The sequence below is a fragment of the Uloborus diversus genome, chromosome 2, assembly GCF_026930045.1.
Source record: "Uloborus diversus isolate 005 chromosome 2, Udiv.v.3.1, whole genome shotgun sequence".
Taxonomy (NCBI): domain Eukaryota; kingdom Metazoa; phylum Arthropoda; class Arachnida; order Araneae; family Uloboridae; genus Uloborus; species Uloborus diversus.
In genome coordinates, this window is record NC_072732.1 from 99,500,778 (window position 1) to 99,513,914 (window position 13,137).

Consider the following 13,137-nt stretch of genomic DNA (forward strand, 5'->3'; position numbering starts at 1 on the left):
AGCTATTTAGTTTATAATTTTTACATATTTCCCTGATTACAATATTTTTGCATTTTTGTAATTTGGCCTTGCTTAAAATAAAATTAATTTTACTCTTTCAAAATGACTAGGTATTGAGAAAAAAATAAAAATAATATTACTATTGAAAATATTATATTAATATTGCTTTTCAAAATTCATTTATTTATTTTGAAAAGCCAGGGGCTAAAAGTGCCTCCCTCGCAGCCCCTTACCGGTGATGCAAGGGAGGCGTAATGCAGTGCCGGAAAACGCACTGGATATAAATGAGATTAATAATTTTCGTGAAATATTTTGCACTTTTTCCCTTTCTGATTAGATAAATCTTATTTTTGAAACTTAAGGTTGAAACTGCACCACACTGCCGGCAATCATGGACATAAACATGAGATTGTATCTTTCGTGATTTACCTAGCAGTTTAAGTATTTTGTAGCTTGTCTTTTGTTTGGAAGGAATTTAATTTTATTTAATCAACAAAAATAGTTATTTTAAAAAGTTTAAACATTAAAAAACCTTTTTTTTCTTTTTCAAAAGCCGATTTGGGGGCGGGGGAGGAGTGCGAGTGCACCCATGATCTGGCCCCCTCACTTTTTCAAGGTACAAGCCGCCACTGATGCTTGCTATTAGTATTATAATGTACCATACTGTAGAGGATCTTAAAAGTGGAGCATTTTGAGAGAAAAAAAAGTTAATGCAAAATTTTTCATCAATAATTGAAAGAAATCTTTAAAACTTCGCTAGAACCAATTGAAGTTGCAACAAAAACTCTCATACTTAATTGGTGTAATCCAATAACTAACACTTCACTAAATTTTATAGGACTGGGGTAGGTTTAGTTTTCGACCCAAGACTCACTTGGGCTCAGTTTTTTGACACAAGAATGAGAATCAGTCGGGTTTGAAAATTCAAAAATAATCATAAAGTCATCGCTAGTACATATCTACTGTAGTTATTTTAACCTTAACTTGAAAGGGCCCCCTTTTTTTATATTATCTAGTCATATTACACACAAATTATAAATAAATACTACTGCATTAACTAAAAATATTATGAGTATGAAACAAGTTACTTAATTAAAGGATACACAATACCTGTCGCCTTCAAAGAGCTTTTGATAAGGTCCAATAGTTTCTTCATGGATGCTTTGTCATATATGGTCTCGGAGGTAAGTATTACATCATACCTCGTCAAAGCATGCATAAAGAGATTAATATTTATAAGAAAACAAAAAATATTTTTAATTAACTAAAAACAGCAGTTATAGATCGCAGGGAATTCTTTCACTTTTGCTATAGATTCTAGTCAATATGGACTAATCAGAAGCATAGAAGGCTGAAAACAGTCTAAACGTTAAAAAAAGAGGAAAACTTATGTAAGTTCCACATTCAACGATCTTTGAATAAAATATAAGAGAGAAAAGCAGACAGACTACAAATCTTAATACAAGAAAAATTATTTAAAAAAAAACTATTTGCAATAACATTGAATGCAAGACTCTTAAAAAATAATAGTATTCCTTAACGTAAAAGCAATTTTCTAAAATGCATACATTTTGTTGTTACCGTATTTTCGGGATTAAGCGCCGCGGCGCATACAAGAAAAAAAGTTTCAAAAATGTGGATGCGGCGCATATAATGGGAGCGGCGGGTATAGTGTTTTTTTTTTTTTCCCCGATCAAGTTTTAAAAAAAATCCGAGTTTGCAAAAAAGTTGAACATTTTACCAATAGATGGCGCCACACTTTTCCCTTTCGTTTTGCGAAATGAGCGACAAGCAAAGCAAAGAGGGGTAGCCATGAGGGGAGGTGAGTCAGCGATTGCTGGTGTTGCACCATAGAGAGAAACGCTAAACCACGTGAGCGCTGAATGACGTGAGCGGCGAGGAAGCCTCATCGAAGCGAAGGGGGACGGAGGGTCAAGGAAAGGAGCTTGTTAGCAAGACTAGCAGGGGAGGGGGGTGGAACTTCCAGTTTTCTAAAGGGGAATCACCCCTTTCAACAAAGTGGGTTGCTCGGGGTGGTCAAGTGACCTACTAATTGAAAACTTGTTTCTCCGTCTCCCATCCCCAATTTTATTCACTCACATCGTCGCTTTTGCTGTCGTTCGTGCGTTCTTTTCTTTCTTAAAGTTTTTACATCGAGTTTCATCTGAAATGGCTCCTACTAAACGACTTAAGAGTTACACTGCAGCTTTCAAGTTGGAAGTTATCGCTAAGGCTGAAGCGATCGGAAATCGTCCTGCTGCCCGGGAATTCGGAATTGATGAAAGATGTGTTCGGCGTTGGAGGTCCGAAAAATCAACGATCGAAGCGATGCCGAAGACAAAACGTGCCCGACGAGGAAGATCAGCTCACTGGCCGGATTTAGAACGGGACCTGAAGAAGTGGGTAGTGGAGCAGAGAGCTAAAGGAATTTCCGTTTCGACTGTCCGGATTCGAATAGAAGCCAGGTGCATCGCTGCTAATTTGAATATTTCCAACTTCAAAGGCAACGCGAATTGGTGCTTCAGATTCATGAAGCGGAATCATTTGTCCGTCAGGCAGCGAACAACTGTGGGGCAGAGTCTTCCAGCTGATTGGATGGAGCAGAAAAAAAAGTTTTTAGACTACGTCGAGAAGCTGAAGAAAGAAAACAACTTTCAGCCTCATCAGCTTATCAACATGGACGAAGTCCCTTTGACTTTCGACTGCCCTCCCAACAGGACTGTCACATCTACCGGTGAGAAGAGCGTCGCCATTACAACCACGGGGCATGAAAAAACATCATTCACGTGTGTTTTGGCTTGCACGGCTAGCGGAGAGAAGCTGAAGCCTATGCTGATTTTTAAGCGGAAAACGGTCCCGAAGGAGTCTTTCCCGTCCACCGTTGTCATCCGCTGCAACGAGAAGGGGTGGATGAATGAGGCCCTGATGTCAGACTGGTTTAACGAAGTTTGGAGAAAAAGGAAAGGCGCTTTTTTCCAACCAAGTGGAATGTTGATTATGGACTCCATGGCGGCGCACAAGACCGACCCTGTGAAGGAAGCGGCGCGGCAATGTTTGGCGTCCCTGGCCATCATACCAGGTGGGCTTACAAAAAAGTTGCAGCCCTTGGATTTGGCCCCCAATCACAGTTTTAAGAGCCACATGCGTCAACAATGGGAGTCCTGGATGGTGAACGGACTGCACGAATACACGAAAGGCGGCAACCTGAAGAAAGCGTCGTTCGCGGAAGTGGCGAAGTGGGTAGCTGCAGCTTGGAATGCGGTAAAGCCGAGCACCATAATTTCCGGCTTCACCGAGGCGGAGATCATTCCCCGAGTCCCGGATGTTGCTGCGGAGGACGATGGCTCCGATGACGAGGAAAACAGCCCGGAGCTCGATGCAGACTTTCTAGGACTATTTGCGTCCGACAGCGAGGACAGCGATTTCGAAGGATTTTGAATCGCCGATCCATAGTGGATGCGACCCACTGAAAAAAGCGTGCTTATAGTGGCGCCGACCACTTAAAAAAACGTGGAGCGCCATGAGGAGAAGGGTCCGCGTCCCGCGCTCTGGATAACCAACCAATGTCTCCTCCCAAAGTACGAAAATTTTAATTATAGTAATAATAATATAGTTATGTTAATTATATTCTTTTAAATTTTATTTTCATTTTATTGCAAGTTTCTGAACGTCTAAATTGCGCTTTTAAGTTGCGTTAAGTTGGATGCGGCGCTTATAGCGGGCGCGGCGCTTATAATGGGTGCGGCGCGTACATTAATTTTTTTTTTCCGGCGACGATAATTTTCGATGCGGCGCTTATACTGGGTGCGGCGCTTAATCCCGAAAATACGGTATACCTTTCACTTGTCATTGCTATTTTTAGCAATAATATGGCAAAATTTTCCATCTCACAACATAACAAATTTATTTATAAACAAAAACCTATAACCTATGCCCAAAAAGGTGGAAAAATAACTTAATATGGAACTTTGCACACATGTATAGTGCTTACAGGCTAAGCACATATATGACTCAGTTGGGGGAAAGAAATGTTTAAAACATAAAAAAACAAGAAACATATCAATAGTGTGCCACTGTATTTAAATGTTTAAAGGATGAATTGCTTTCCATTTACTCAGGTTGTAAATCATTGTGAACGAGTAAACATTTTATTGCATAAGAATAGCTAAGTTGTAAAAAATGAGGTTTGGTAGACAAATCATTTTTGACAGCAATTTATATGTTAAAGGTTCAAATAAGAATAAAAAATACTGTCAGAAATAAAATAAATTTTTAAAAGAATCTGTCTGATACAGATTCATGTAATAAATAACTGAAATGTCTCACAACACATGCATGTGCCATAAAAAAAAAGCTTTTGAAAAAACTTATTTAAAGAAAAAAAAAGTATTGTAAAGAACTTGAATTAAAACATCAAAAATCAAAACTTAATTTGCGCCATACTTTTCTAACATTTCCGAAATGGCATTGCATTCCAATTCGCTCAACTAAAATCAAGTCAATGCAAGTCGGAGTTCAAGATGTTGTGGGAGTCAAAGAATCATCATATAAAGGTAACTAAGTATTTACATTTGGTTTGTTTGAGTTGTAGCGTTGTTCTAGCCACGGCCGGATTTGGAAGTGTGGAGGCCCCGGGATAACGAAGGAGTGGAGGCCCCTAATCAGGGTTCGAAAAGATCAACATATTTTTGAAAATATCCAATAGTGTGATATGTATCCAAATATTTTGATATATATGCATATATCCGATATTTTCTATCAGCATTTTAATAGTAAATACATCCTGAAGTTACTGCTATTTATTTTTTTATATTATTATTTTTATAATTTATAGGGGAGAAAAAACGTAAAATTTGCTGACCCGTGAAAGTTAGGATATTTTGTAAAAATTTCATTGTGGGGGTCCCTTTGTTGTGGAGGCCCCGGGGCAGTAGCCCCGCCTGCCCTCCCCTAAATCCGGCCCTGGTTCTAACTCCAAGAAAACTATGTCAGGTAACAAGCAGCCACATCAATAGCTTCTCTTGCATTTTTGTACTCAATCCCTTCTGAGTAGAGGATGTTAATTTCTTCTCTTGATCTACAGATTATTTTTGAATGACAGAAGATTGAAAAGAATGGGATTAAGAAAAATAATAGAATTGGTGTAAAAATTACGACCCCTTAGATGTTGGCACTAGAGGGTACAACAGCAATAAAGCTTGGAATAAGACTGGGAGGAAAGAATGAGATAAAGCCTTATTTTTGTATCCTTTTTAAAAAAAGGGTTTGGGGGGGGGGGGCAGTAACATATTTCCACAAGAGGACTGCACAATCAATGCAAGAGAAACAATAACTAGTATGTTGTGGCCATCACGAAACTTTCTTCTATATCTTTCTTATAATTCTGATCTCTCCCCATATTTGACGAGGAAGCAATATTCCCCCCTAATAAAAACAATATTAAACACGCCAAAATCTGACGACCATGCCAATTCCCCATTTATCTCAAAAGCAAAGAAGTTAAATTGAAAATTATTTTAAAAGCTTTGCTTAAAATAATTACAAACATTTATTTGTTAACAAACACAAGATGGCAACAGTTAAAAATTTTAAATCATCACGATTTTCTGGTTATTTTCCAACAGTTAAAATCACGCAAAATAAGCAGATGACAGTGTATTACAATTTATCTTTCTTATTGCTGCATTTATAAAGCTATTTTTATTCACACACACACACACAAAAAAAAAAGCCCCTATGGAGCAATTGGCGCCAAAATTGAACCAACGCCTATTTACAAATGTATCCACATTTATTCCAAATTTCATCCAGAATGTAGCATTACTTCTTGAGATATAGCACTCACAATAGAAAAAAAGAACGTTCCATTGCGCCACCCCCTTTTCAGCTATTGACACCAAAATAGAATCAGCTCTTATACCCTCTAGGGACTACTCGTTGATAAATTTTTGTTTGATTACGTTCATTATTTCTTGAGATACAGCAGTCACAATTAACAACAAAAAATGTTCTATAGCTCAACCCCCGTTTGAGCTATTGACACCAAAATTGATTCAGCACCTGTACCTGTTAAGGGCAACATATGGACGAAATTTTGTTTGATTCCACCAGTTACTTGCTGGGGAATAGCAGGCACTTATAACTCAAAAAACGTCCCATTGCTCCATCCCCCTTGGAGGAATTCGCGCCAAAAACCAATGGGCACAAGTTCACATAGCGGCACATGTGTGTACCAAATTTCATTCGATTTCATGTGGTAGTTTTTGCTGTAGAGTGGCCACAAAAAACAGGTCACACACAGACGTGACACACACACACGGACACACATACACACAGACACATTTTCCAAACATGATCAAAATGGACTCAGCACACCTCAAAACGTTCGAATCCATCAAAATTCGAAAATTTGCACGAATCCAATACTTTCTTCTATATATTAGATATAGAAGAAAGTAAATATATTAATAATGCGTAACTATATGATGTTCTGAGTGAGTGATGCATAAATGAAAGTGAAGTGGGGGAGAATGTCGTAGCTTGGGACTCTGCTCACTTCTAAGAATCTATTTTTCGCAGACTTTTTTTTTTGTAATCTCTTATTGTAACCTTCGCTACTAAATGGGGTCATAGTAACAATCAGCATCAAAAGAGTTAAATTGATATTGATAATTTTGTGAGAGAAAAAACATTTCATGCTTCCAAAGTAAATATTTTCTTCATTTTTATTTCATTTTCTGTCTTTGTACTTGTAAAACTAATCAACTGAATTTTATTTTCTTATGTACTTTAAATTTTTTGGTTACGAGAAAATAATGATAGTGCGTCTAGATTGGCCACCACTTTGGTTTTTCTTAAACTACATGGTGATTGTACCTCGTGACAGTCAAACATATTGTACCTCAGGACACATCCCAAGGTGCAACATATGCATGGTTTTTAATAATTAAGATATGTTTAGGAACATGGAACAATGGTCCAATCTGATTTAGTCTTTTAATACTAGAAAAACGGCGTTTTCTGTATACCTAGAAAGACTAGCAGCGGTCATTTTAACGGTCATACTTAAAACATTGGAAGTTTTTTCTTTTTGGGATTTTTAATCATAGAAAAGATTGTTTCAATATGCCAGAACTTGATTTAACATTTTAATCATAATAAAGTCTTTAAATCAGACTTGAGCTGGTTTTTTTTTTTTTTTTTTTTCAGTTTTATGTTTGATCAAGTGAAATACTCAATTTGCATAATTGATATTGAGAAAGAATAAACTTATGCAAAAACAATGAACTTTTCTTATCATGTAATAACTAACAAGTATTTTCAACCATGCATGTGTTTGCTTTCAAAATTACTTAAATATTGCAATATATTGTACATTACTATCTTTTACAGTATTTAAAAATACTCATCGTTGTTACTTTGCCTGAGCCATAAACAGTTTTTTTTTTTTTGCAATCAGAATCAAATGTTCATTGATTTATTTCTGCATTGTTCCATTTGACACTGTTTTAACCTTTTTCTTGAGGTAGAGACTTTATTATATGTAGCAAAATTGATAAGTGGAGGTGAATTGGAGGAAATAGGAGAAAATAAAAAGTTGATTTTTAATTTTTCTCTTTTTTTTCAGCGTCTGACCCTTTTCCCTTTTTCTTTTACTGGTTTCTGTATCCTGTGCATCAGTTTTTATTAGCAAGGTTTCTTTTGATTCTGAAGAACAGTCTTTTTCTGCAAATCTAGGTTCCGAAAAATGTTCGCAACAATCTGAGGGAAGCAAGTTATTTTCATCGCTAGGAATATGTTCCTCTTCAGATAAGTCAGACTGTTCTTCCGAACCAGAATATGTTTTAGATATATATATGATTCCTGAATCTGCAACAGTTTCAGGAATTCATGTACTGATAAGCTTGTCAATGAATCCTATATTCAAGCACTAATGCTAAAAAATGTTTGTGTGAATATCAAGGAACTGAGTTCTTCAATGTCACTGAAGGAAAAAAAAAAGGTCAATGTTTCAAGCAAATCACATGTTTTGGTGCACAAAAGAATTCCAGCAAATTTTTGGAATTCACCTGTTTATATTTACTTCTTTTCATGTGTCCAGTCACATGCTCTTCCCCCCTGTGCAGATAGCAGAAAAATGAAACCATGCCACAGCAGGTGTTTTGCATTTTCCTAACAGTGCAAAGAATTAAACCTGACTAGCAGGTGCTACTCAAGCCCAAAGGAACATTACTCACCCTGAAAAATAACAATAGTCCATAGTACACACAACTGATAAGAGAAAAAAGAAGAAAACTGATGCATAAAGAAAGGTTCATTTAGCGGTTAAAATGACAGTAGTGAGTCTTTCTAGGTATAAACATTTATAGCGACTATAATAATAATCCTAAAGAAAAATTTTTTTACTGTTTCAGATCTTAATAAATAGTTAGGAATAGTCAATGAAGGAAAAAGAGTTTGAAAATGAAACGCAGCAAATATGAGCATTTGAAAATCGTTTGCGATGAAAATAACCGTTTCCGTCTTTCTAGTGTTAAACACATTTAATGTTAGAAAATAATTATCTATTCATTATTCATAATTTAATTCATTACAATGATTTTTTTTTTTTTTTGGTTCGAAATTGAATTAAGTATATGGCTGTTTCCTGAATTATGAAGGGTTCCCATGGTACAACAGGTTGTGTTTGAAGGTACAATAATACGATGATGTACCTTGGGACAGTTTGGAACTCTTACTTTAAATGGCTGGCAATATTTTATTTTCAAACTATTTGAATTTTAAAAAAAATATAGCAGCAAGAAGTATATTGGGGTATTTTAATGTGACTTTTAGATTTTAAATTTGATTTAAATAATTGATGTTAAAGATTAAAATATTAAAATTGTCCCAAGGTACAACACACTCCCCTACATTTATTTTTTGATACTATTGAAATTCAATGTACTACTGGAATTGAACCATAAAAAAAGCAATCTATATTATATTTTACATTATTTTTATTAAACTGTGATACTTACTTCATGATTTCATCATGGCAGCCAGAAAAATATTTTTCCTTTATGCAAGTCCAATCTCCGTATAAAAACTGACATTGAGATTCATAGGAAGACAGATTGGGGTTATTTAGCAAAACATTGGTCATTGTTAATAATTCCAATACTTCAGCATTCTGAAAGAAGAAATAAAAACATATTATTTCAGCAGTGGTGGTTCTAACACTGTAAGGCCTTATGAGCTTGTGGGACCCTTGTATACTTGGGTGCATCGAAAAATCGTAGTTTGGAAAGTCAAAATTTTGAGTTGATAAAACGTTGCTTCTATAGACCCACATATACCTCAAAATTTTTTATTTAAATCTTAACTAATAAAAAAGCTGAAAGTCTCTCTGTCTGGGTATCTGTCCTGATCTCTGTCTGTCAGGATCTCTGTGACGTGAATAGTGCCTAGACAGTTCAGGCGATTTTCATGAAATTTGGCACAGAATTAGTTTGTAGCATGGAAGTGTGTGCCTCGAAGTGATTTTTCAAAAATTGGATTTTGCTCTTTTTCTATTCCAATTTTAAGAACATTTTCCCGAGCAAAATTATCATAAGATGGACGAGTAAATTACCAAGTTATCATAACTTGGAACCGTAACATGGGCAAGCCAATTGGCGAGAAATTTCACATACACTATTTGTAAATATACAGGCAAACCAAAAGACCTTTTAATTTTCTACTATGGGCAAAGCCGTGCGGGTGCTACAAGTAAAAAAATATTTAGGTACGCTTCACAATGCTTAAAAGTTTATAATTTTCTACAAAAAAAAAATCACCTTTATATTTATACCTATATATTTATAACTTTAAGTTAAGGAAATTTAAATTAAAAAAACACAAAGTTGACTCATGAAAAGAATGAAACTGAACATTATTGATTTTACAAAAGAAAGTTTCCGCTTACGCTATTTAGGTCTCTGGCATAGGACTCAAAAAAGGATTTTTTAAAGTTTAAGTTTTTCATTATGAGCCTTGAGAGGCATGAAAAATGTTTCTGACACAATTCCTGCTGGTTCTTATGTAAAATGACCTCCTAAGCCTAAATATGACCACCATTTTTCCCCAACATCTATCACTTTTTGGAAATAGCCCCTTTACCTTTTTATTTTCCTCCAGTTTTCCACAATTTTATTGCCATTGTTTTGATTTGAAGGGAAACAGAGCATTACATTAACCATTAACAATTTTCTGGAGGGCAAACGAGTTGAAAAGTTCAAAAGCATGAACATTGTTGCATGTTGGGAGACTCATTGGGTTATTTTTGAGCACTATGCAGAAAACCTAAATATTGTATAAAAGCCAAAGTTTTTGTTAAAGCAATAATGAGAGCATTTTCTACCCCGTGAAAAAGGAACCTGGTTTAAATGGAATGAATGGAATAGTAATTATAAAATGCACTTCTTCGTCAAATTTAAATTCTTTATTTTTCTCAGCACTTTTTTTAAATATAAATAGTCGATTTAGTCATTAGTTACAAAACGTTTTGAATCAACAATAGTCAAAAGAGCAAGTTAGGTTTTGAAATTTCTCATTAAATACAATTTTAGTACAATTTTAGGCAAAATAATTTTTATAATTACAGTATTCAGCTCAGGTACTACTTATATTTGGGCAAGCACGATTCAAAAGTTAAAGCATATGGAGATAGAATCAGGTGTGCAATGAGGGTTTTGGGAGTTGAACTCCCCAAAACCCTTGGTATTAAAACATATTGCTAGTCATAATTTAGTAATTTATATGCATGTTTGTAGTTCATGTATTGATGTAAAGACTGTTACTAATCCTCCCCCCTCCCCTCCAAAAAAAAGGGAAATTTTGGTTGCAATAGTGAATAGCACTAAAAAAGTCTATGTGTATTTCAGTTCTTTCCTAGTCTTACAGCATATGGACTAAGTTCTTTACAACAGCTCAGGATCGGACTACCAAATAGACAACTTAGGCGGTTGCCTATGGGCTCCGAGGTTTTAAAGGGGCCCCGAGCAATCTTCGAGTTGAAAAAAGTTCTTAAATTCCAACAAATAAAATTTTAAGCCTCAATTTGTTTTTTCCCCTTCTTTTTTTCCAGCCCTCTTTCTCCATTGCTATTGCTGCTGAAAAGCTTAACACCCGCGAGTCATCTTTCTGAGCATACCTAAAGTTATTCCACTGATTTGTGGGTTCATATTTCATTAATGATCCCCCATATGAAATACATATGTGAGGGGGCCCCATCACTGTCAACGCCTATGAGCGTCCAAATCCTTAATCCGTCCCTGCAACAGCTGTAGATTTATTTTGTAAAGGAATTACAAACATGATATTTTGTTACATTCATAAAGTTAAACATTAAAATACTACAAAAATATATGTTTGAGTAGTTAAATTACAGCAAAATGTAAATGAGTAAATCCAGTTAACTGCGGTCTGATTTGTAGCAAAGTAGTAATAACCCACTAATAGAAGGTATGGTTTTCTAATTCTAGTATTGTACTCATTTTGAGAAATGAGTAGGTAAGGTGATTGTTTAAACAAGATGTCTATCACTTAGAGTAACTTTTGGAGGCAGTGAAATTCTTGTGGGTGTGCGCGCCCACAAGGAATATTTTTTCTGGAAAATGAAAATATGTGGTTTTCCAATATATTGAAATACTGTTTATGCCTTTTTGTTTCAAACTTCCTTTATTTTTTTCTGAAAATTGCTCCATATTACACTTTTATAACATTTATTGCTTTTATGAATGATGCCATCCTCAAAGGGGCCTAAATTTAGTTGGCATAAGTTAATTTAGTAATCAATACTCTCCTGTACCATGTTTTATTCACTCGTTCAGACAGTTAACTTCTTAATCACGAACAACCTAATTTTAATAATAGAAATTTTGATAAGAAAGAAATGAAACTTACAAAATCTTGAAATGTAACAGTTGCACCTTTCAGGAGAGCAATGATTCCAGGAAAACCAGCTCCACAACCTAACTGAAGACAAATTTACTTTAGTTATGCAAACTATTGTACCAAAGCTGTCAATGCCATATTTTTTAAAAAAAAAGTCAATCCAATGAACTTAAATTAGCAAATTCAGATGAGTCTAGCTAAAAAAAAAAAATACAGCATTCAAACCCCTGGCAAGCATTTGTATTTCGATGTCTTGAATTCAAATTGTGTTTTTCGCAAATCACGAAAAAAATGGGACCCTACTTGTTTGGTTTCTTGTTTCTACAAATGGAATGGAAATAGAGAAGAAAGTCACACCCGCCGTATTGGGACTGGTAATTTTCGAGGTTATGCAGAACATCTATGAAAGAGGAAATAACAATCAAAATGAGATAATAAAGGTACGGTTATTGTGGATCATTTATACTCAAACACTTATCATAAAGATTATATTTAGTGTGTTTACCGTTATAGTACTTTTATTTCTTATCAATCTTAAATGAAGGAAAGTAGTTAATCTGGAAGTTATGAAATTAGATAAAGTTTTGTTATTTCAATTTATCTACATGGGTGTCTTTCCTGAAAGAAACGTGATTTTACACACACACAAAATAAAAGTTTTTCAATGTGAAATTTGCTTGAGTTAAGCCTTGAATGAACCATGTCGATGAAAATTCTGAAAATTCGTCTCTCTAAATAAATATTAAAAATAACGAACTAGACTTATTCTTGTCATCGCATTAATCTGAAAAATCAAAGTAACAACAACTGCAGCAAAGTAAAAATGATATGCAATTTGAAATTGCTCAAAAAAAAAAAAAAAGTGGGATGAATTAATAAAATGCAACATAATAACAAAAATATAGACATTTTTTTAAGTGTAAATCATTGCTTTGAAGGAAAGACAGACTTTTATGGGGAAAACATACAGAAAACCTGGAGGGGGGGGGGGTCATTAAGAAAATTCCCCTGACAAAATTGTCAAAATTTCAGTTAAAAACCGCAATTTCACAGACAAATATAGCTTTATATTTCTTCAAACAAAGCATGTGAATTGAAACTGAGCAAACAGAATGTTTCTCCAGTTGTCGGTCGTATTACAATGTATAATTAATTATCCCATCTACTCACTCAGAATCATAACTGGTACTTGTTAACTCAAAAACAAGTGTGGTAAAAAAA

At 34.9% G+C, this 13,137-nt stretch overlaps 1 protein-coding gene across 3 annotated transcripts in view; it reads right to left on the reverse strand.

The window, feature by feature from the left end:
• LOC129217194 (histidine protein methyltransferase 1 homolog) overlaps positions 1-13,137 on the reverse strand; it is a 70,648-nt gene that overhangs the window by 3,980 nt on the left and 53,531 nt on the right. For 2 of the 3 annotated variants that reach the window (XM_054851457.1, XM_054851459.1), the window contains exons 4-7: positions 12,220-12,316; positions 11,926-11,993; positions 9,021-9,172; positions 1,104-1,202 (exon numbers count right to left, since the gene is read on the reverse strand). In XM_054851457.1, coding sequence (XP_054707432.1) covers positions 1,104-1,202; positions 9,021-9,172; positions 11,926-11,993; positions 12,220-12,316 — 416 coding nt within the window. Of the gene's footprint in view, positions 1-1,103; positions 1,203-9,020; positions 9,173-11,925; positions 11,998-12,219; positions 12,317-13,137 lie in introns of all 3 variants that reach the window. The other variant, XM_054851458.1, reaches the window with a different exon arrangement.